General features: G+C 49.3%; 9 protein-coding genes across 9 annotated transcripts; 2 read left to right on the top strand and 7 right to left on the bottom strand.

Moving 5' to 3' along the window:
• Positions 1 to 952: 952 nt before the first annotated feature.
• Positions 953 to 2,089, bottom strand: F5J12DRAFT_852049 (uncharacterized protein). Its single transcript, XM_051746557.1, has 5 exons — positions 1,907 to 2,089; positions 1,730 to 1,783; positions 1,372 to 1,683; positions 1,145 to 1,293; positions 953 to 1,077 (listed from the first exon to the last, which is right to left on the bottom strand). The coding sequence occupies exons 1-5, from the start codon at positions 2,010 to 2,012 to the stop codon at positions 997 to 999; spliced, it is 702 nt and encodes a 233-aa protein (XP_051596915.1). The 5' UTR covers positions 2,013 to 2,089; the 3' UTR covers positions 953 to 996.
• A 779-nt stretch (positions 2,090 to 2,868) lies between these two features.
• Positions 2,869 to 4,632, top strand: F5J12DRAFT_906987 (kinase-like domain-containing protein; the record flags this gene model as incomplete). The annotated part of the gene is given in 6 exon segments (XM_051748854.1): positions 2,869 to 2,936; positions 2,975 to 3,612; positions 3,669 to 3,691; positions 3,711 to 4,208; positions 4,302 to 4,379; positions 4,423 to 4,632. 6 exon segments carry the CDS (start codon positions 2,869 to 2,871, stop codon positions 4,630 to 4,632), a joined length of 1,515 nt encoding a protein of 504 aa, XP_051596914.1.
• A 193-nt stretch (positions 4,633 to 4,825) lies between these two features.
• Positions 4,826 to 6,768, bottom strand: F5J12DRAFT_852033 (uncharacterized protein). Its single transcript, XM_051746556.1, has 9 exons — positions 6,625 to 6,768; positions 6,432 to 6,493; positions 6,269 to 6,366; positions 6,086 to 6,191; positions 5,792 to 5,921; positions 5,631 to 5,673; positions 5,474 to 5,511; positions 5,211 to 5,399; positions 4,826 to 5,159 (listed from the first exon to the last, which is right to left on the bottom strand). The coding sequence occupies exons 2-8, from the start codon at positions 6,442 to 6,444 to the stop codon at positions 5,243 to 5,245; spliced, it is 585 nt and encodes a 194-aa protein (XP_051596913.1). The 5' UTR covers positions 6,445 to 6,493; positions 6,625 to 6,768; the 3' UTR covers positions 4,826 to 5,159; positions 5,211 to 5,242.
• Positions 6,769 to 8,054: 1,286 nt separating this feature from the next.
• Positions 8,055 to 10,108, bottom strand: F5J12DRAFT_340914 (uncharacterized protein). Its single transcript, XM_051738972.1, has 13 exons — positions 9,958 to 10,108; positions 9,869 to 9,903; positions 9,679 to 9,815; positions 9,465 to 9,549; positions 9,321 to 9,418; positions 9,147 to 9,238; positions 9,081 to 9,088; positions 8,905 to 9,030; positions 8,800 to 8,815; positions 8,692 to 8,734; positions 8,626 to 8,637; positions 8,532 to 8,569; positions 8,055 to 8,422 (listed from the first exon to the last, which is right to left on the bottom strand). The coding sequence occupies exons 1-13, from the start codon at positions 9,969 to 9,971 to the stop codon at positions 8,101 to 8,103; spliced, it is 1,026 nt and encodes a 341-aa protein (XP_051596912.1). The 5' UTR covers positions 9,972 to 10,108; the 3' UTR covers positions 8,055 to 8,100.
• A 555-nt stretch (positions 10,109 to 10,663) lies between these two features.
• F5J12DRAFT_340893 (uncharacterized protein) lies at positions 10,664 to 12,073 on the bottom strand. Its single transcript, XM_051738971.1, has 8 exons — positions 11,985 to 12,073; positions 11,686 to 11,811; positions 11,618 to 11,633; positions 11,519 to 11,561; positions 11,434 to 11,442; positions 11,330 to 11,367; positions 11,123 to 11,182; positions 10,664 to 10,923 (listed from the first exon to the last, which is right to left on the bottom strand). Exons 2-8 carry the CDS (start codon positions 11,732 to 11,734, stop codon positions 10,788 to 10,790), a joined length of 351 nt encoding a protein of 116 aa, XP_051596911.1. The 5' UTR covers positions 11,735 to 11,811; positions 11,985 to 12,073; the 3' UTR covers positions 10,664 to 10,787.
• Positions 11,973 to 12,798, bottom strand: F5J12DRAFT_895934 (uncharacterized protein; the record flags this gene model as incomplete). Its single annotated transcript, XM_051747891.1, has 6 exons — positions 11,973 to 12,074; positions 12,136 to 12,300; positions 12,356 to 12,403; positions 12,455 to 12,636; positions 12,698 to 12,732; positions 12,788 to 12,798. The coding sequence occupies 6 exons, from the start codon at positions 12,796 to 12,798 to the stop codon at positions 11,973 to 11,975; spliced, it is 543 nt and encodes a 180-aa protein (XP_051596910.1).
• A 3,005-nt stretch (positions 12,799 to 15,803) lies between these two features.
• Positions 15,804 to 16,514, bottom strand: F5J12DRAFT_725298 (uncharacterized protein; the record flags this gene model as incomplete). The annotated part of the gene is made up of 2 exons (XM_051741624.1): positions 15,804 to 16,030; positions 16,088 to 16,514. 2 exons carry the CDS (start codon positions 16,512 to 16,514, stop codon positions 15,804 to 15,806), a joined length of 654 nt encoding a protein of 217 aa, XP_051596909.1.
• Positions 16,515 to 16,917: 403 nt separating this feature from the next.
• F5J12DRAFT_929047 (uncharacterized protein) lies at positions 16,918 to 20,139 on the top strand (the record flags this gene model as incomplete). Its single annotated transcript, XM_051749475.1, has 7 exons — positions 16,918 to 17,099; positions 17,154 to 17,187; positions 17,253 to 17,455; positions 17,502 to 17,732; positions 17,753 to 18,035; positions 18,294 to 19,775; positions 19,798 to 20,139. Exons 1-7 carry the CDS (start codon positions 17,029 to 17,031, stop codon positions 20,137 to 20,139), a joined length of 2,646 nt encoding a protein of 881 aa, XP_051596908.1. The 5' UTR covers positions 16,918 to 17,028.
• Positions 20,140 to 20,204: 65 nt separating this feature from the next.
• Positions 20,205 to 21,397, bottom strand: F5J12DRAFT_340821 (uncharacterized protein). Its single transcript, XM_051738970.1, has 2 exons — positions 20,845 to 21,397; positions 20,205 to 20,786 (listed from the first exon to the last, which is right to left on the bottom strand). Exons 1-2 carry the CDS (start codon positions 21,272 to 21,274, stop codon positions 20,560 to 20,562), a joined length of 657 nt encoding a protein of 218 aa, XP_051596907.1. The 5' UTR covers positions 21,275 to 21,397; the 3' UTR covers positions 20,205 to 20,559.
• Positions 21,398 to 21,901: the final 504 nt, after the last annotated feature.

Genomic DNA, 21,901 nt, shown 5'->3' with positions numbered 1-21,901 from the left:
CCAAAGAGATATTGTGATTTTTCTCTCAGACAGTGTGCATCACACCAATGGCTCAATATCTCTGAATTTTCAGACATTTTCTAGTCTTCTTGGCTTAGATATATCATCACTTAGTTGTCTCAATAGATTCTGTTCTCTTTTCATTCTTCAAAATGCTGTATATGGTCAAAAAAAAGTACAGATAGTAGGTTCCTTCCCAAAAAGTCACAAATAGTCACAATAGTCACAAAAAAGTCAAAAAAAGTCACAAAAAGGCCAAAAATAGTAAAGTGTTAATTTCCTGATGACCATAATGATTTGCAAGCTGCATGAACCTGCCACTGAAAATGACAAGCAAGGCAAGATTGTCAAACAAGTCCCTCTCATGACAAGTTGGGATAGTCAAAAATGGTGTGGAGAGTCAAAACTAATAGTACAGATGATCAGAAAATAGTAGTATGGATAGTTAACATTGAAATTGAAACTACTAGAAATAGTTCTGGTGGCTATCTAGACATTTTTGACTCTCTGTGCATGTAAAAGTACGGACAGGCAAGGATAGACATTGGTTAATTTTCTGAGGTGAATCGTAAAATGGACAGAAAATTGAATGTGGATAATGGGCTATGGGCATCACAGGTTGAGAGAACATGAACATTTTGGGATCGCGGAGGTTGAGCATGAGACGAGAAATCATAATTGAGGAAATACTGTCATCACAAGAATGGGTGAGAATGAGCAATGCAAAGAGTAGAGAGGTGGGAAGGGGAGGATACGTTAGGTATGGTAAGGATGGGGCTGGGAGAAGTCTCACACGCTGGTAAACCCGGCAAGGAGCGATTTCGTTGGTGACTGATGAGCGGTAAGGACAAATTGGCAGGTCAAACCTGTAGCTAAAGAGGACACACCGTGGTGCCTACCTAGACAAGAAAAAGTTCAGAATAAGTGAAAGGCGATGCAGTGCAGCACATTACCAGAAAGGCAGCGATATTCGCGACATTGGCGCTGGTCATAAGTCTATCCGCATAGGTAGATCGGCACTAATCCATAACCAATTCGGCAAGAAACGACACAATACGCACCCGAAATACAATACACCTGTGCATGACGAACGACAAACAATCAGCATGCGTACATACAGGTCGAGAGACCGAAAGGGACGGACAATCGGACATTCATAGCACTCACCATCACGTATGATGACATCCGATAGTGTACGACGACCTAATCTTCCGATATGCAATGTTCTCCATAAGGTAAGTACGAACACGATGGCGTCGAACACCATCTGGCCGCTCCACGCAATCGCCATATCTGTGGATGCCATGAAGTGTATAATTTCCAAGGACAACAATGCGACGAACATTCAGCCCTGCCAACCGGGTGGCGAACTCATTTGTGGTGTCGAAAGGGGAAGCAGAGAGACCCACTGATCATAGGTAATGGGGACATTACATCCATAACGCAACGCAGGGGTTGGTACAGCCGGAGACGTATTCAGACGAGGGTGACAGAATAGCCCACTGACCATATCATCCAACATCGCCCATGAGGATATGAAATCATGATTATCATGGGTAGCTATGACGACAGGCATCACACTTACGCAGGCTATCCCAATGGCAGCCAGAGCAATCGAAACCAGGAAGACGAGCACTCTCCTGCTTTTCTGGTACAGAGCGTACACCCGAATGATCATGATGACTGGTCGCAATGTGAGGCACTGCCCTTGATGGAGTATGACACCGACCTGCTCCCACGATCTGTACAATTAGGATTGTGATTTGCTCGTAGACACCAGCCGCTTTGCAGCTACGGGAGGACATATTAGTTGCATGTAACACTTCCGATGAGCAGTCACTGACAACTGAGAGCACGGAATTATTCCGCATTAGACATCCACGAAAGACAAAGGTATCATGGTCACATACAGTACCATCTTGTACCCAACTTCGTGGCCAGAACGTACCCACCATTACAGGCATACGAGCCAAAATGGTGAGATAACGATTGGTGACAAAGAGTGCGAACATCCATGACCTGCGGGGTTTCGTCCAAAAGAAATCCACTTCTCTCCTCCATGTCAGTAGATAGTCATAACACAATATCACTGTGAGACAAGCGTGTGATCGTGACGTTGGTCATGTACAAACGGACACTCACTGCTTGCTACCAAGTCCGATACAGTGTGACTGTCGGATATGAGTGAATGTTCATATGTCGGGAAAGGTGATTGATCAAGCTCACAGTTGAAGGGGCATGAGAGTAGGCATGCGGCTGTTGAACCTTGAGAGTCAGAGAAGCTCATAGAATATATAAGATACGGCGCCGTGCATAGACCGCTGACCATTGCTTCCAGACCTTGGCGGGAAACTGTTCACATCATGATTCAGGGGATATAATTAACACCGGTATATACAACGGTGCCACCCAATATAATTTCACTTCCCCTCTTGCCGTTCATTGCCTGACATACGCACCCATATTCGTATTCGTATCAGATTGGGGAGAAATCAGAAAGACTGCGCCCACCTCGTTTGTTTCATTGATGCTAGACCAAACTTGTCGAGTTTGCTTGTCTGCAACTGTAGTTACTGTGGGACCGTCCCAAAAGAAGGGTTTTGCTGATGTCTACCTTACTGATCTGTATCTAATATGTTTGCACACTTCGGACAGACCTCGCGAGGTGAATGGCTTCGGGCGCAGTTCGTCCCAGTTCGAACGTGTCGAAGTGGGTCCTCGAAGTTGCCACTCCGGGCTCGAACTGAGTTCGGTTCGACAGCAACACTGACTCCCACCATATATCAGCGTGTTCCGCCTTCGGTGTTCGGAAATCCCCTCTCTCGACGACTCCTTGCAGCTGGAGTAACATGCTGGACCCGAAGTCTCATGAAGGATCTGGAGAGCGAACTCTTCAACTATACTACTGGGCGTTTCCTGCAAGTCTCTTACATCTTGTCTCGTCTGTGTCTAATTCATAATGTGACGTACTCAGTGCCAACGACGCCCTTCGCCTCCGAGAGCGTAGGCGCATCTTCGACATCCCCGGACTCTTTAAAATCATTGCTGAGGCACTCCATTGCAAGACTGAAGAGATCGTCGGCTTTCGAAAGCTCGGAGAGGGTGGCTTCAAACGTACCTTTCTCATCACCTTAGACACCGGCTTCCGGCTCATAGCGCGCATTCCGTATCCCCTCCTGATTCCCAAGGCGTACGCTCTCGCCAGCGAAGTCGCTACCATGGACTTCCTTCGTTCCAAAGGCCTTCCCATTCCCAAGGTCTACGCGTATTCCTCTACGCCAAAGAACGAGGCCGAGACGGAATATATTCTAATGGAGTACGTTGAAGGCACCGACTTGAGCCAGATATGGTTCGACCTCAAGAAAGATGAAATTATCTCACTTATGGGCCAACTCGCGAAGGTCGAGTCTACTATGATGTCCATCTCTTTTCCCGCTGGCGGGAGCATCTATTATGCCAGAGACCTGAAGAATCTGTCTAGGAACGAAGGCATCCCACTCGAGGAGGACGAGGGCACCTCACCCGAGAAGGAGCGATTCTGTATAGGCCCTGATGTATCGGTACCGTTGTGGTATGGGCGAAGGGAACAACTGGACGTATTCCGAGAACCATGTACTGCGCACTTCTCCTTTCTCTCCTACCTCTTCTCAACCAATCGATCGCCATAGATAAAGACGCCAAATCGGTGCTGGTCACGGGAGCCTAGAAAGAGCTCGTCCTACCTCGACCGGTTCGGCTCACCGAGGGCACCTTACCAACGCTTCCGAAGGGAGTACTATAACTACAAGAAGCAGCCACCGTCGGACCACGCCGAGAACCTTCATCGCTACCTCCGTCTCGCACCGTCTCTCGTGCCAGACGATGACTCCCTCAGCGCTTTCTGCATCCGCCACCCCGACCTCACCGACAGCAATCTCAAGGTTTCGACAGATTCCAGCGGCTTGCAGATCCTTAGCATGTTGGACTGGCAGCACGCCACTATCCTGCCCCTCTTCGTCCTCGCCGGTATGCCCGACGTCATCCAGAACGAAGAGGACGAAGTCTCTCGAAGGATGGTCAAGCCTAAACTACCGGACGACTTCGACAAGCTAGCGGAAGAAAAGCAAGAATGGGAGATGGAACTCTTCCGTCGTCGTCTTGTTCACTATCATTACATCGTGAGCACAGCGACGTACAACAGGATCCACCGTCAAGGGTTTTGTCTACCCGTTGAATGACTTTACGTCGCCGCATCTTCATTCATGCAACTGCTGCGTGGGAGGGTGAGACGATCAATTTGCTGGACTCCCTAATAGATATAGGTGTTTGGCTGGGAGAGTTTTGCGAAGGACGGCACACCTTGTCCGGTCGTGTTTACGGAGGACAAGATAGCTGCGGCGGTGAAGCTGTATGAGGCGCTGGCGAACTGCAGATATGGGTGAGAGGATGCTGAGGGACAATGTCGGCTGCGGGGAGGAGACTTGGGTGCCCGTCACTCAGTACGAGGAAGCCAAGGCAATCGGTCAGGACATAAAGCGGAGAACATTAGAGGCATTCGCGGAGGACGAAGAGACGACGGAGGAGGCATACGCTATGATCGAGGCGAACTGGCCCTTGGACGATATGGACGAAGAGTTAGAGGAGTACAAGTAAGGATCCAACTCTGTATACCTATTCTGCGATGCTATTGTCTATCTACTGTTGATACCGCTCAGGCTCTTTCGCAAGGACTGTCAACGGAAACTCCTTCACGTCGTTGACGTCGTTTAACCTCTTTAGCTCGCTGTTATCGCGAATGTTAAATGAGTCGCACCTGTCCACTTTTCAATGAATTATACTCGTCTGTTCTCCTTCGAAGAGCTTATATCTCGATTCTATCCTACCACTCGTTTCATTGGAATGGGACTCGACTCCAACTTTAAGGGACAGCAACAATGCAATATCTATTAGGCTCAAGGCCGAGTGCAGTCCCAGTCCCTTTTTTAGTGAAAAAGGGCGCTATCAGTCTATCACATATCTTCGTGCACCCAAAAGCACAAGGTCCTAATGACTTTGTATGGTGTGTTAAGGGGCGTTTTGCAACTCCGGGCAAGTCACCGATCCCGCAATCGATGCTCCTCGCGTATATACATCAAGGCTGATGAAATAACAACCAACGCGATGGGTGAGGCCAAGGCAATCTGATGAATTCTGCTCGTATCCTATGTAAACGGCATTTGGAGTGTGCACACCTTTGACAAAAGCCACTAAGCCAGCGCAGACATCACGCCATCGTCACCGTCGTCTCAACGCCAGGTAACCCTCGTGTTGTGGCAAATGCACTCGGATGTGATAGCGGAGGAAACGCAGCCACTGCTGGCCCGACAATAGATGGATCTCGAAGGTTCAACATCAACCTACTGATCATCGTCACTGAAATTCTGAGTGTGCACCGAACGCGCCATAATCAAGGTCATAACCTACACCAGCTGGATGTCGAGTAGAGGGAACTTACACGTTGGTTATGCCGGAAGCGACGTCTTTTATACCATCCTATCCGAGAGCGATAAAAACACTTTTGAACGGTACATGAGGTATTGTGACTTACATTTGCCAGCTAAGTTCAGCCGTGTCGATAAAGTGTCCGAAAAGAGTGCGATTCCTGAACTCACCAAAAGCGTAACGATGTTCCCTATATTCACAACGGACATCACTCTATCCACTTTGTCAGCATGCGCATACGACGTCTCAGTCCGGGACCCACGCGAAATATAGGCAACCTAATCATACACGCATCAAGACCGTATTTTGAGGGGGATAATCAAGGATAGACCCACCGTCTCGCAACAACACATCCGATATACTTCTCTTCCCTGGTATCCGGGAATACACCGATCTCCACAGTGTCAGTCCAAAGACGACTACGTCAAAAAGCAACTGTCCGCCCCATGCCGCCGCCATATCTACGAGTCACAATGATGCACCGTTGAAGATGCGGCCAGATAGGAATCGAATTGTCGTCAGAAATCGCCATCCGCACAAGGTAAGCCGAGTCACGTACTCAATCCCCTATTGCACATCAGTGCTTCAATACCCGATGGATCCACGACACACGAAGAACGACAACTTACTGGTCGGAGGTGAGAAACCCCTTTCCAGGACAACCGATCGGAAGCTCCTGTGTTGATGCCAGAGCAGCAGAGGGAAGAAGAGGATGATGAAGACAAAGCCCACTATCCGTCCAAGCATGTCAGCAGCCAATCATCGATCAAGACAATCCAACGATTGATATCGAGCAGAGTGGACTCACGGCGCCTACGGCGATCGCACCCACTACCACAAATAAGAGCACAGCCAATACATGCCGGCTTCTTTCGTATAGTGCATATACGCGCATGATCATGACAACTGCAAAGATTCATCGATCAAGATAAAATGAGGAAGAGCAGATGTACGCGACGGTGCATACGTACCTGCACAGATCATTTGGACGACGATGACTGTCGCTCCATTGTATAGGAGAAAAGGATTGCACCTGCAGATGGCATCAAACGAAGGCTGAATCCATCATGAGTCTGAAACCATGACAAGGTGTCCTCACCACTACGTCAATACGAGCAAGAGGGGTTGAGCCGTAAATGACGGGCACGACACCACAAACCACGCACACTATATCTCGAACCAACACTTGGAGACCAAAAGTAATAAAGCGCCGATGGCACATGGCCTAGAACAGCAAGGTATCGATTGGCAATGAAAAGCACAAAGGGCCATGATCGTCGAGGTTGTTTCCAGAATAATTGGATTTCCCTACTGAACGTGAGCGCGTAGTCGTAATAGAGGATCGCTGTGCGAGGGTGATGAGTGTTGTAGGTTGAATGGGGGGGAGGTATTGTGGTAAAGAGAATGTCGGGAAAGGCAGAATAGGATAGGATAACTTACAGAATTGAACGACATGGAGAGATGTCCCGATGTCTCTAGCATTTAGGAAAGCATCAGCCCCCCATGAACATGGGCCAGAGAGTCGCACTTCAATGGCAAAAGAAACCACTTACAATGCCATTGAATCTGTGAACACTGTTTACGGGATCGTCGATGTCGCTAGAGAACCAAACTGGAGATATAAGTAATACTGCGTGATTGATATCGATACGCACCACAACAACTGAGACAAACCAGCCTGTCAGGGCGCCCATTCACATCAAGCTGCCATGGTAAGTACATATACTTCATCCTCAGGTTCTTCCAGCACTGGTTGTTGCACGCTATCGGGCCATCGTTATGTAAAAGCACGCGTGTTTTTGCCGTGCCTAAGAGTAAGACAGGTACATACTAGCTGAGTCCCGCCTTGTTGACGAAGTTGTTTAGGTGACCGGTCGATACAGCCATCTGCGGTACCTTATGATTCCTGGGAACGTGTTGCAATCGTCGGCGTAGTGCGCCGAGGTGCCTGGTTGGTGACCTTTTCCTCTGTCTAACCTTACTTGGGTGCAACTTGAAGAGCATCGTCATTTAGACCAGACCGGCGTACGTACCTGCCAATTCTTTATACATACAATCAACTCCCTCGGATAGGCAGGTGGGTATGGGTTATGAGAGAGTATGGGAATTTGAGAAATGGAAAAATGTATGGGTTATTTATGGTATGGGTTGGGAGGGAGTTGACTGTATCAACAAGTCGAGTTCAGAATCATCGACGTGATGGCAAAACCGGTGCCGGCTATTTGGTGCGTTTCATCGATCGTCTTCCGCTGAGTCTCTGGTTCGCCTAGAGGAGACTACACTTCTAGTGGGCAATGAACAAAAGAAAGAAAGAACAAAGGCTTGCAACAAATGATACCGAGGCACCCCCTTTGATAATTGTACGCGTTCGAAGGCTATGTCTTTCAAAAAGAACATGGCGCCGTCGGATCATTCCCCGGATCAAACTCCTTATTGCCCACCTCTAAGATTACTCCAGTATACATTTGGTATACATACAGTATTAGGTATCCTCTGTGAACCGCAAGCAGTACCGCCTGGAGCATATTGTAATCAATATAAATATTAAGTATGCTTGCCCCATATCCCCTCGAAAAATTACTTTGTGGTGCATATGGCCAGGAAATATGAACGCACGGAACTGGAAAATCCCTGTCGGACTCATGATATATGTGTCATCGCTATCCCCTTCAGCTTCCGCTGCAGCTCTATCCCTGGCTCAACACCAGCTGCATTGTGGCAACCCCCCATTGATTCATCACCATGATATCCCACACACCCACCTACAGGGTGACAAGGCCTTGATGTATGTGGACATGAACATGACCATCCCGCTTCCATAACTGTCGTCAAGAGCATTGGTGAATCGTAATATGAACAGAAATTTGATGAATGGTCCATGGGCGTCGCAGGTTGAGAGTACATCAAGATTTTGGGATCACGGAGGTTGAGCATGAGGCGAGAAATCATAGTTGAGGAAATGCTGTCATTACAAGAATAGATGAAAGTGGGGGTGCAGAGAGTAAAGAGGTGGGAAGGGGAGTATGTATGTGCGTTAGGCATGACAAGAATGGGGCTGGGAGAAGCCTTACACGTTGGTAAACCCCGCAAGGAGCGATTTCGTCGGCGACTGATGAGCAGTAAGGACAAATTAACAGGTCAAACCCGTAGCTAAAGAGGACACACCGTCGTGGCTACCTAGACAAACAAAAGTTGAGTAAATGTGAATGGCGACGCACTGCGGCACGTTACCAGAAAGGCAGTGATATTTGCGACATTGGCACTGGTCATAAGTCTATCCGTGTATATCCATCGGCACCATTCCATTACCAATTCCGCAAGAAACGGCACAGCACGCACCCGAAATACAACGCACCTGTGAACGACGAACGGCGAGTTATCAGTACATGTGCATCCAGATCGATAGACCGAAAAAAAAAACAAGCAGACATTTGTAGCACTCACCATCACGTATCAAGACATCCAATAGCGCGCGGTGTCCTAATCTTCCGATACGCAACGTTCGCCATAGGGTAAGTACGAACACGATGGCGTCAAACATCATCTGACCGCCCCACGCAATCGCCATGTCTGTGGATGTTAAGAGGTGTGTGATATCCAAAGACAACAATCCGACGAACGTTCAGCCCTGCCAACCAAGTGACGCACTCATTTGTGGTGTCGAAAGGGGAAGCAGAGAGACCCACTGATCATAGGTAATGGGGACATTACATCCATAACGCAACGCAGGGGCTGGTACAGCCGGAGACGTATCAGACGAGGGAGATAGAATGGCCCACTGACCATATCATCCAACATCGTCCACGAGGATATAAAACACGATCATCATCCGTAGACATGACGACAGGCATTACACCTACACAGCCTACTCCAATAACAGCTAGAGCAAATGAAATCAGGAAGAGGACTACCCTCCTGCTTTTCTGGTACAGAGCGTATACCCGAATGATCATGATGACTGGTCGCAGTGTGAAGCACTGCCCTTGATGGAGTATGACACATACCTCCTCCTATGATCTGTATGATTACGATCATGATTTGCTCGTAGACACCAGCTGCTTTGCAGCTACGGCGGGATGAATTAGTTACCTGCAAAACTTACAATGAGCAGTCACTGACAACTAAACGCACGGAATTAGACATCCACGAAAGACAAAACGCATTATGGCCACACACAGTACCATTTTCTCCCCAACTTTGTGGCCAGAACGTACCCACCATTGCAGGCATACGAGCCAAAATGGTGAAATAACGATTGGCGACAAAGAGTGCGAACATCCATGACCTGCGGGGTTTCGTCCAAAAGAAATCCACTTCCCTCCTCCATGTGAGCAGATAGTCATAGCACAGTATCGCTGTGAAACGAGCATGTGATTGTGACGCTGGCCGTGTACAAACGGACACTTACTGCTTGCTACCATGTTCGATACGGAAGCGACCTCCCTGTCGGATGTGAGTCAATGTTCACATGTCGGGGAAGGTGATTGACGAGCTCACAGTTGAAGGGGCATGAGAGTGGGCGTGCGGCTGTTGAAACTTGAGAGTCAGAGAAGCTTATAGAATGGATATGTATAAGATACGGCGCCGTGCATGGACCGCAGATTATTGGTTTTAAACTTTAGTGGGAAATTATCCAAGTCGGAAGATATATATTGGCACCGGTACAACGGCGTCATCTCTCCGAAAGTTCGCTTTCCCTAATTTGACGTTCGTTGCTGTACACACGCAGCTGTAAGTATTCGTATTAGATTAGGGGGAAACTAGACGGCACCCACCACATCTGTTTCACCGTGCTCCGAGCCCGAGCCGCATTACTCCTTGACTTTAAATCATGAGAATTCCCGCACCCAATGCAGCTGAACGTTTGTCCTTAGGGCGCCAAGCATTTGTTACTCCCCGCAAGAGAGTATCGGTGAAATTGAAGGACTCCATTCCTGGCTACGAAATGACCCAAACAAGAGAAGTGGAGAACATGAACATCCGAGATTTCGAGTATCCTCTAATATTCATCTCAGTCATTGCCATTGATTTAGAATGTGCAGTAGGAGACGGATGTGAAAACTTTGCACAAATGACATAGCAGCGCAGCATCGAGGCTTGCGTCGCCTGGGACTTGATCATGTAGCTTGAGGCTGAAACAACTGCGATCATAGGACTCGCACAGCACCACTGTCACGGACCATTTTCCAATATCTATCTAAAGAGTGTGTATACAACAACATGAATGCCGGAGGCTGGCAGCAAAATGATTACTAGTAGAGGGATAGGATATAATACAATTGTCCATATCATGCCCCATCCCACCCCAACGCGACTTCTCCCGTCGTCTAATGAACTATCTCATACTTGGATTCCGCACAGATCTCCAATCTACCCCCGCAAACGGCTCTTCCTGCAACAATAATCGACGCATCCGACTCGATCCCGCGATCGAGTCGATGTCTAATAGACTGATATTCACCTCTGTATGCAGAGGGTATGGTCAGCAATGCTACAGATATGATTAGTTGACCCGAGGACGACGTTGGCGTTGGCGATTTGTATCAAAGCCAAGGCTAGCACCAAGTTTCCAACGTCGTTCCCCACGCTAATACCAGCCCCAGGCGCCAGCACTGGCGTACGGAAAGTGGAGGGGGACAAGAGAAATCGGACGCGCACTCACCCTTCCCTTATTGGATCCCTCAAATTCAACATTAACCTTGATATCAGAGCCGCACACAGCCTGATATCACCAAAATCCCCAGAAAAGGTCACATACAACCCAACACAGCAATCCAGATCACGGCGATCAGATCAGACCAGATCAGATGAGGCCAAAACACAAAGGTAACAATCAGTATGAAACATGGCGCGAACGAGCTAAACTTGCATATTCGTAGGGCTTGAAAGGACCGATTTCATATTAGGCTATCAATCGTTCATAAAAGATGTGTGAGTTCGTCGTTCGTTGTCGATTCTGGAAGTGTGGCTCACCCGCCCTGCCTAGAAGAGCTCATCAGCTGTCATGACAGCGGGAGAGAGGTGAAGAGGTAAAGGGAAAGGGAAAAGGGATACTCACGATAAAAATAATGATGTTTGCCACATTGATGGTAGTCATCACACTTCCGAACATCGAGCATCAGATACGTTCCATCTCGTTTCAACCAAATCAACTCACGCGAAGTACATTGCGCCTGTGTACGTCCGTAGAACCAGCATTGATATGGACGTTAAAAAACGACGCACCGTCACGCAACAAAATATCCACTAATGACCTCTTGCCCATCGATTCCATGCGCAACAGCTTCCACGTCGTCAATACGAAGACAGTCGCATCGAAGATGAGTTGTGTGCCCCATGCAACGGCGTAATCTGCGCATGCATCATCATGATTAGAACATGTCGCTCGTACGTGGGAATCGGCGGATTTAGGTTGGGAGGGGGCATTCGTAGAGGGAATGGGCATATTACTTACGAAGCGATCTAGGTAGGAATCACGTGCAAATGAGATCCAGCTAGTTAAACCGAAAAATCTAATCGAAGACGAACTGCTGTTGAGAGATGAAACGAAGACACCCATGGCCTTGCACGGGCGCCGCAGGAAGGGAAGAATTAGAATTGACAAGGAGTGCCCACTGACACTCGTACATGAGCATCCCTGTCGCTACATAAAAATGAAACAACACGATCACACACCAATGCGACTCCTGCACCAATCCCTATGAACGAGAGGAGGAAATACAAAACTCGCCGACTTTCGCCGTACATAGCGTAGACGCGTAGTGTCATGACGACTTGGAGGAAGAAGTCAAAGTGTTGATGAAGGACTAGAGGTTCGGAGGACTCACTGGAACCCGTGAGCTGGACGATTCCCATCGTGAGTTGGTCTGCTAATAGCAGACTATCGCACCTATACCAATGTCAGGGTTGGGGGAGCAAGAGGTTTCGTGGACGCAACCGACAACTAAGTAGATGATGAAAAAATGACCAAAATCGGCAGCTAGGACAAACATACGGGGCTGTAAGGTCCGAATTTTGACGCAAGAAAGTTAGCAGTAAATGACGGTGGCACGCGACCCAGCAGTGTAATGTATCGATTGGCGAAGAAAAGTAGGAATGCCCATGATCGACGAGGTCTCGACCAGAACAATTCCACCTCATCTGCGAACGTAAGCACGTAGTCGTATAAGAAGAGCGCTTAGGGTAGACGCATGATCGATGAACAAAAAAAACGGCTGATTGAGGAATCAAGTCTCACTGTAGGCTACGATATTGAGAGCTGTGGCGACGTTGCTGGTCCATGGACGTTAGTTCGTCCGGCGACTCGAGTAGGAGGAAGTTTACTCACAACTGAGGCATTGACAGTGGTGGGGCATGTAAATGGGACAGCCCAAAGGAGGAGGGTACAAGAACCAGATCAGGTGGGTTCTTTTATGACAGAAATAAATATCAAATATCAGAGTGGAACTTGGGATGACGATTTGAAGCCGCAGCAGGTTGTCGAGAAGACATACTTAAAACTCACATGAACACGTATGTACCTGTATGTACGTACCTCCGACGCCGATGAACCTCCGAGGGACGACGGTACAATACGGCTGGCATGAATATATTAGACAGGGTTGCGTGCCTTCCAAGATACACTCCGTGTTCGATGCTACGGGCGTCAATCAGGGGATAATAATCTGAACCTGGACCTTGGCAAGTAATCGACTTAGAGTGACTGCTCCCCAACACGCACGAACAATTGTCCCCTACTTGGGTAAGCCAGATGGATCAGGAAAAGTCTCATGGACTGGGTGTTGCGAAGGGGGGGACGCGACAGATACTGGCAGCTACAGGCAGGTGCTTCATAGTTCGGGCATGTCGGAAAGCCGAAGAGCGGAAGCCTATAAGTACATATTACATAATATTAATTTGTACGATATGATGACTGTACATATATAGCAAGGTGAATGATCGAATAAACAATGAAATTTGAATAGGCTGCACCTTGTTGAAGACATGACGCGTTGCAAGAAAGTGGCTCGCCATGTCCACCTAGCACTGTGTATCATATTTTGGTTGAGAGGAGTCTACGCAACAACCGGTTATCGTTGAGTCGGGGCTCGTCGGACCCGACCAGCGCTTGAAGAACGTCCTCCAGCGATGTCGACGGGATATATCAGGATAGATAGGCTATTGATTTAGGCATTCGAAACATTGCGTAGACATCCACACCGTGCATGCCTTCAAGATCTACAATCCAAGGGAATGATCTCAAGGCTTCAAATGCGGATGATCAATATCCAACAATCGGTTTCGGCCACATAACGCTGTTCCTGGAGCCGACGGGACGCAACCGGCGCCGGACGACGGTAAGCAGAACCCTTTGGCATGCGACAAGCACTGCAAACCGTAAGTCGCGGTGTACTAATATGTCCTTCAATTTATACAGTGACTAAAACCAAGCACACGACATGTTGACGAATGTGTGTATAATATTAATCTGTCAGTGGTCAGCGAGCCCCGGAACTCACGCGGAGTCCAACAGCGGCGGTACATACTGACAAGTTGTACATTGTGGACCTTGTCCCTGGCGGCGACACGGTTGCGGCTGTGCTTACTTACCAGGGATGCGATAATTGATGATCGATGATCGGGGGGTACTGTCGCAGCCTCACTTTGTTTCGACACGACCAACCGCCTAGCTATGTCTTTCCCCAAGCCTGATGCCCGTTGGGGGAAGATACGGAGCACATCTCCTTCAACGGCCACGTTCCTCCGTGTATACGTGATATGCAACCGGAGCGCCCTACCTAGAAAATACAGGCTGCTCGTGGCAACACTGGTTCATGATTAGGTCGCGTTATGTATTTGGCGTTTGCCAAGCTCATCCACAAAATTACAATGCTGAGCACTGAGCGGGTATGACACTCTGTTTCTGAGAATTGCACGGCGGCCGGTCTACCGGCGGCGCCTTGATTTCCTTCGGGCCGGGACGCCTTTTAACGACGTGTGTCCTCCTCCTTCTCGATCCCTCTCTTGTGAAAGCTGATACTGTCATATATCCCCTTAAATGGTACGTTTAGTCGTACTAGTGCACTGCAGAAGAGATTAGCAAAGCAGATTTAGCACTCACCAAGTTCGAAAGCAATCCCGAACCGTGACTCTATGCATCCGTAGTTTGCACGACGGCGAAGGCCTGCTGATGGCAGTGGCGATACGCGATACCTATCCAGTTCCGACCCAACTCGTCCGAGTCGGGCTGACGTTAGCTGTGCCATTCAAAAAAACTTCGCTGAATTGACCACGTTGATATCGTCCTGTTGGTCGAGTCTGGCAAGTTTTTCTAGGTTTGCGTCATCCAACCACCTCGCATGTAAGTGTGCGGGATGGTTGATTGCGACGTTTACAAATGACGCTCTATATCTATATCGAATCACCTTCCCCGAGAGAGTTCAGTAAGGATAATGGACACATGGGAACAGAGGTATAGACACGATCTCCGACGGCCCTGAATAAAGTCGTCCCAGGCATATACCAACGTCACTACGAGACACCCTACTTTTCCACTTCTAATTCATGTGTTTTGAAGGCAAGTAATATATGGTTATCGTCGCTCGAACGGCGCCGCAGATCTGAGGGCAGGACATGTCGGGTTGTACGTACATATGTACTTCTGGGCCTCCGGCGCCCCCTTTCAAGGTATATCACCATGACACACTATCCGCTCCCACATGGTTTTTGCCCCTGAGTGAGTTTGAGACCCATTTAGGTGTCTGCAAACCATTTCCTGCAAAATTACCTTGATCACAGTTCGATTGGCGAGGGCCCTTTGCGATCTCTGCGCCAGACGTTCAGAGCTCATCAACGGACGTCCTACAAGATCGTGAAGCTCGTGAATCAGATACTAAGCATTGGTCTATTCGTACAGTGCGTTTCGTGATATACATGCATAACGTGATCTAGCATTCATATCTGAGTGGGCGCCCACCGACAAGGCGCAGCAACGAATAACGAAGAAAGTAAACAAGAAAAGCGGCGGTATAACAGGAATGCGAAGCAGCTGCACAGAAGCGCACAACGCAAAGATGACAGGCGGAGAACACCAACAAGTGTCGTGCCTTTAGCATACGAACGATAGATGGCCTGATTTTTATGGTCCGTACTCTGAAGGACGTATGTCGGGCGTAGTCGTGATTAAAATACTGCCAGGTATTGCATCACGAACTGGAAATGGACGTGACGCGCTTGGCACGAGAGATACGGTTTGCAGGGAAGGATCGGTCCATTCGGATGACTCGTCTCGCGCCACGTACCGAGGCGGATGGGTGAAATATGTGCCGAGGAAGGACTCAAGTCCTGCCTCCTCAAGCACCCTCTCATGTGCTCTTGATAACTGCAACGACAACCCCTGCCGTTACGCCAATCGCAAGGACAAGAATGAGCAGCGCCCAAGCACACCGCTTCGCCCACCTGATCTCAGCCACCCTCATCATGCATATCAATTCCTGGCGAGCAGCTTCTGGTTTGGTGGGCTCGAAATCGGCAGGAGCGTGGAGTGGCGAGAGGAGAATCATAGCCCCGAGGATCCAAAACGGGGGGAACACTGATGTAGAATGTGAGTTACGTGTAATGTAAGGAGAAATGCAGGGGATAAACTTACAAAATCCGAATTTGAACAGGTACATTGCGAGCGTGGCAGGTTCGCCGGCTGCCACGGTATATGCTGGCAATTCAGCACCGTCCACGTAAGGAGGGGGAGCTTCCCCATTCATAGCAATCACACCCACGCGAGAAGATACAGACGGGTAGGCATCATGTCTGCTCTCTCTTGTAGCACGTGGACGCGTGATACCGAAGAAGTCATCGATGGGGTCTGAGGTGGGGGCCGTCTCGTCTGCAGGAGCAGGTGTGTGTGTCGGTGCAGCAGCCGAACGGGCTTGTTCGGGAACAGCTGGTAAAGGTAAAGGTGTGTGGTACCCAGTGATCGTCTGCGCCTCGACATCAGTATCCATCGAGGTCTGCGAGATACCACGCCAGTGACCGATGACGGCAGAAATACGAGAGACTGCGTTGGTGTTGGCGTTCATGTTGGTGGATGATAATATCGAAGTAGATGAGATTGCGAGGTGGATTCGAGGCTGGTGGGGATCGAGGAGGGCATCGTTGGCCCTTGATATATACCCGCCCAGGGCTTCCACCGTCGTAAAGCAATCACACAAAAAATGACAGGACTGGCAATCGAAGCTCAAAATTACCCTTTATGGTAAGTAGACCAGCAGCCCAAAAAGGCGAAAATATCGCTACAGTCACTCATTCCGTCGTTCCTCGTCGCGTCTTTCAGGTTGTGAGACATATGACAGCACGAAAGCCCATGTGTATGAAGAAGTCCGCTAGATTTGTGAACGGACGCGTTATATCTATATCGAGACACGGGGATTGCAATCAGTTCCAAAGCAATCATACACTCGGCAACTCAAAAATACCAAATATGGTATATCTTGTACTTTGCGATTGCCGCCAAGCTAACAGGCCTGTGTAACCTCTCTTTCTCAACTCCTATTTCTGCGACCCACACGAATTCTGGCAGCCGGCGAATACTAGATGGGACTGCTCGAAGGGCTTCGTTGGTCTAGGAAGACCACTAACATCTCACCTACGGATACGGTGGTGTTGTGAGTGTAACGATACCATCTTCGACGACGCGGTAACATTGAGAGTGAAATTAGCATCGTAGGTCCTTCTGGCTCAGGAAAGAGTCGGGTAATACCAGCGCTCAGTAATTCATTGCTATCGCTTATTCTGCATTCGTCTGTTGCCCGCTCCAGTTTATGGATATCCTCTTGCAAAACGCAAACGTTCGTGCCGTTCGTAACAACAAAGGCCAGAGACCTGGCACTACGGAAGTTTATGCGGAAAGGTGCCGTTTCGAAGGGATGCCGAGTGACATCGTTCTTGTGGACACGCCATCATTTCACACGTACGAGGACCCGGATGGCGAGGAAACCTTGAAGAAATGGATGGATTCAAGGTAAGATGCTATATTGTTCCAGAATGTGGATAACCTATCATGTCAGGTGCACGAAGTGCAAAAGAGCTGTAATCCTATACACGCATGACATCGCATCGAACCCACACGACGAAAACTTGGTCATCTCGAGGCATCTCGAGGCCTTCAGACGTACGCTTCCTCGAAATCTCACTGTTGACACTGTTCACGTCGTTCCAACTATGGCTTTCGGGGCAAAGTTACCTGTCGAGAAGATTAGTGTTTTAATGGACACGACTCCAAAGTCCAGGCGGACGATGTAGGCGCAACAATGTCCAGGACGCCGTTTAACGGAAGACCCGAAGTTGCATGGGACGTTGTACGGGAACTCTTGAATCATTGCGAGGAGAGAGAATGGAAGAATTTGGGTGCAACAATCGAGGTCCAGAAAACCAGATTAGAAGCTGACCTTCCAGGTCAACCCGAGCACTATGTGGCTCTTGTCAAGCATGCAGATCTTCTTCTTCAACGGTACCAGAGCCAGTACTGGCACTTGTACGGGGAGAAAGAGCGGAAAGATGATTTGGACGAGATCATCACCCTTAGGCGAAAGGGTGTTGGAGTGTGTTCCCTCAGAACATCCAGACCACCGTTCAGCCGTCGTCAGTCTCGCCGATATCCTTTCTGAACGTTTCGTAAGGGAAGGAAGGAGGAGGGATTTGAGCGAAATAATTACCCTACGACGTGCTGCGTTGGAACTCTCTCCTCCAGGGCATGAAGGACGCCTTGAATCTCTCGTCCACCTGACAGGATTACCTGGTTCGGCGCTCCAGGCTGGACGATGAATTAGACTGATTTGACGGAAATTATCACCCATCAGCGTGCTGTGTTGGAGCTTACTCCTTCAGGACACCAGCAACGCTTCGCGCATCTCGTCAACCTAGCGAATAGCCTGGACCAACGATTCCAGAGAGAGGGCATTACCGCCGATTTAGAGGAGATTATTCCTCTCCGACGAGCTGCGTTGGAATGCTCCCCTCCGGCGCCTTCCGATCAATGCATATCTCTGATCAACCTTGCGAACTGTCTTCGCGAGAAAGTTGAAACAGTGGGTGGGATAAAGGAATTAAATGAGGCCATCGCACATGCTAGTACTGCATTGGCACTCTCCCCTCCAGGATCTTACAGCTCTTCTCGTGATTGTCTTGCGAGCTGTGTCGAGCTGAAGATCCAGAATATACAGGCTCGGACAGGGGGGGCAAGCTCCCGCTCGTCCAGTAGTATCAAAGAAACAATCTGGAAGATCGTCGGCGAAACCGTCAAGAGTATTCCGTTACGATTACTAAACACCCGCACTGGAATACTGTGTAATCGGGTTGCGCAGCTATCCAATTTCGAGGGTAGCCGCGAATACAAGCAGCTACTTGCATCGGCCTCCAAGTATAATGGCCAGGAACTAGAAGCACTCATCCGGAAAGCAGTTATTTCCTTCTTTCAATTCGTCACACTATCTCACAGGTGGGGGGATGACGAACCCTTGCTACGCGATATCGAAGGTAGAAATGTCTATGGGCTGGAGGATAAAACTGGTCTCCCAAAGCTTCAAAAATTTTGCCTCCTTGCCCTCAAACACGAATATGTGTGGGCGTGGAGTGATACATGCTGCATTGATAAGGAAAGCAGTGCGGAAGTGCAAGAAGCCATTGGATCTATGTTCTTCTGGTATCGCCAGTCGGCACTGACGATCGTGCACCTTTCCGATGTATTCGACAAGTCATCGTTCACTGATAGCGCCTGGTTCAAACGGGGTTGGACTCTCCAGGAATTGCTGGCTCCCCGTGTGGTCTTGTTCTACACACGGGACTGGTCGCTCTACATGAGCTGCAGATCTTCGAATCACAAAACAGACAGTACCGTACTCAAAGATCTCCAAAAGGCATCAGGGATAGGAGAATGGCATCTTGAGAACTTCAAACCTGGGATGGACGATGCACGATCAAGGCTCCAATGGGCATCGGGACGTCGTACAACCAGACCGGAAGACGTTGCCTACTCGCTTTTCGGAGTTTTCGATCTCCATCTACCAGTCCTGTACGGCGAGTCTGCAGATAAAGCTCTCGGACGACTCTTGGCGGAGATTATTTCACAGTCGGGAGACGTCTCGGTTTTAGATTGGGTCGGAGAGGCATCGTCGTTCCACAGCTGTTTCCCTGCCAACCTCACACCATACCAAACAATGCCCTGTGCACGTTCAACTCCGGGAGACCTTTCCGGTAGCGAAGAGGATCTCGAAAGCGCACGGAAATTGTGGAGTAGCCTTGCCGACCTGCCCTCTCCCTCGATTCATCAATCACACGCTCACGTTGACTTCCATCGTCCACAAGGTTACTGTGATCAAACCAGCAGGAACGCCGGGCCCTCAGACTCACACGTATGAGATCCACGCATCGGGTCTAACGCCCTTCCAGCTCACATTGTCCGAGTCGCTCGGGCTCTGTAAAGGTCCCGACGCCAAGTTGACATACATTCTTGTCCGTCCTTGGCACTCCAAGTCGCTTGATGTGCTCGCGAGCGACGACACGCATGCTCCATTGAAGTTGTTACAGCAGCTCGCGCAGCCATTCAATGCGCTCCTGCTAGTGAAATCCCGTGGTAGACAGTACAAGAGAATTGCAGCTGATTGCACAATCAACTGTCGTACCCAGGATCTGCCTAGGTATCACTAATTGTGAAATTTTGACCCTCGATATCGTATAAGTTATGTCAGGCTATTCTCCTGTCATTACACATTGTTTCTTCTAGGAACAGATCTCACTATGTATCTAATACCAGCGCCTATGCGAACGACTTTGCTTTTATGCCCCACGCCACGGGGGACGATAGTCGGCGTAGTCGTGATTAAAGGTACCGCCAGCTATGCTTCAAGAGTAGGAGCGTGACGCGCTTAGGGCGAGAGATACGTATTGCGGGTAAGGCGACGTAGCACACCGGAACGTCACTTGACATGGGAAGTGGCGGAGGGAGCATTGCGACCGAACAGGGGTCGATCCGTTCAGATGACTCGTTGCACGCCAAGTACCGAGACGGGCGCGCGGGCGGGAAATAGCGCAGAGGAAGGATCAAGTCCTCCCCCCTCAAGCACCCTCTCACGGGCTCTTCACAACTGCAACGATAACCCCTGCCATTATGCCGAGCACCAGCACAAGAACGAGCAGCGCCCAAGCACACTGTTTCGCCCACCTAATCTCTGCATCCCTGATCATGCGTATCAATTCCTGGCGATCGGCCTCAGGTTTTGTGGGCTCGAATTCAGCAGGAGCGTGGAGTGGCGAGAGGAGAATCACAGCACCGAGGATCCAAAACGGTGGAAATACTGGTGTGGGATGTGAGTTATGTGAAATCTAAGGAGGCGAATGCAGGGGTGCACTTACAAAATCCGAATTTGAACAGGTACATTGCAAGCGTGGCAGGTTCACTGGGCACCACGGTATACGCTGGCAACTTAGCACCATCCACGTAGGGAGGGGGAGCTTCCCCATCCATAGCAATCACACCCGATACGCGAGAAGATACGGACGGGTAGGAATCGTGTCTGCTCTCTCTTGTAGCACGTGGACGCGTGATACCGAAGAAGTCGTCGATGGGGTCTGAGGTGGGGGCCGTCTCATCTGCAGAAGTAGGAGTGCGTGTTGGCGTAGTGGCTGAACGGGCTTGTTCAGGAACAGCTGGCAAAGGTAAAGGTGCACGGTATCCAGTAATCGCCTGTGCCTCAACGTCGATATCCAGCGAGGTCTGTGAGACACCACGCCAGTGGCCGATGGCGGTAGAAATACGAGAGACGGCGTTGGCGTTGGCGTTCATGTTGGTGGATAATAACTAGTGTTATCGAAGTAGACGTTGTCGATGAGATTGCGGGGTGAATTCGAGGCTGGTGAGGATCGAGAAGCACATCGTTGGCCCTTGATATATACCCGCCCAGGGCTTGCGCCGCCGTAACGCAATCACACCAGCGATTGCCTGTGAACCCACAAAAAAAAAGATGGCTGGCAATCACAGCTCGAAATTACCATGTATGGAAAGTAGACCCACAAGCCAAAAAAGGCGAAAATGTCCTTGCAAGCCACTCATTCCATCGTTCCTCATCGCATCTTCCAAATTGCGAAACATACCACAGCACCAGAGCCTGTGTGTATGAAAATATCCGCAGGACTTTTGGATGAAGGCAGTATATCGACGTGGAGGGATTGCAATCGGTTCCAAAGCAATCATCACCCGCCAACTCAGAAATACCAAATATGGTATATCCTGTACTCTGCGATTGCCACCATCAAGCCCGTCACGGTTCCTGGCAATCCATCCCTTGATTGTTGCTTGATTGCCCTCACGTCATTTGCCACTAAGTTCAAGAGCTACACACCACGAAGTACGGTTGGTACTGAGCGTGTACGTGACTCAGTCGCTCGAAAGTATTGAACGTTTCACTAAACT

The sequence above is a fragment of the Pisolithus orientalis genome, assembly GCF_024613125.1.
Source record: "Pisolithus orientalis strain OTSU chromosome Unknown F5J12scaffold_34, whole genome shotgun sequence".
Lineage (NCBI taxonomy): Eukaryota > Fungi > Basidiomycota > Agaricomycetes > Boletales > Pisolithaceae > Pisolithus > Pisolithus orientalis.
This window is presented reverse-complemented; position numbering and strand designations above follow the sequence as displayed.

Bases quoted from the DNA above. Each gene is read 5' to 3' on its own strand.
- F5J12DRAFT_340893 (XM_051738971.1), bottom strand. From the start codon at position 11,734: ATGGAATCGATGGGCAAGAGGTCATTAGTGGATATTTTGTTGCGTGAC. The intron at 11,183-11,329 runs GCAAGTTTAGCT...TGGTGATATCAG, and splicing joins CTTTCAAGCCCTACGAATAT to GCTGTGTGCGGCTCTGATAT. The intron at 10,924-11,122 runs GTGAGTGCGCGT...CTCTGCATACAG, and splicing joins AGGGATCCAATAAGGGAAGG to AGGTGAATATCAGTCTATTA.
- F5J12DRAFT_340821 (XM_051738970.1), bottom strand. From the start codon at position 21,274: ATGAACGCCAACGCCAACGCCGTCTCTCGTATTTCTACCGCCATCGGC. The intron at 20,787-20,844 runs GTAAGTGCACCC...ATCCCACACCAG, and splicing joins CCTGTTCAAATTCGGATTTT to TATTTCCACCGTTTTGGATC.
- F5J12DRAFT_852033 (XM_051746556.1), bottom strand. The intron at 6,192-6,268 runs GTGAGTCCACTC...TTGGACGGATAG, and splicing joins GTGCGATCGCCGTAGGCGCC to TGGGCTTTGTCTTCATCATC. The intron at 5,922-6,085 runs GTTGTCGTTCTT...TGTGACTCGTAG, and splicing joins TTCTCACCTCCGACCAGTAA to ATATGGCGGCGGCATGGGGC.
- F5J12DRAFT_852049 (XM_051746557.1), bottom strand. From the start codon at position 2,012: ATGTTCGCACTCTTTGTCACCAATCGTTATCTCACCATTTTGGCTCGT. The intron at 1,784-1,906 runs GTGACCATGATA...GTAGCTGCAAAG, and splicing joins GGTACAAGATGGTACTGTAT to CGGCTGGTGTCTACGAGCAA. The intron at 1,078-1,144 runs GTCCGTCCCTTT...CGTCATGCACAG, and splicing joins AGTGCTATGAATGTCCGATT to GTGTATTGTATTTCGGGTGC.
- F5J12DRAFT_340914 (XM_051738972.1), bottom strand. The intron at 9,419-9,464 runs GTATGTGTCATA...CACTGCGACCAG, and splicing joins CATACAGATCATAGGAGGAG to TCATCATGATCATTCGGGTA. The intron at 8,423-8,531 runs GTAAGGCTTCTC...TTGTAATGACAG, and splicing joins CTTGCGGGGTTTACCAACGT to CATTTCCTCAACTATGATTT.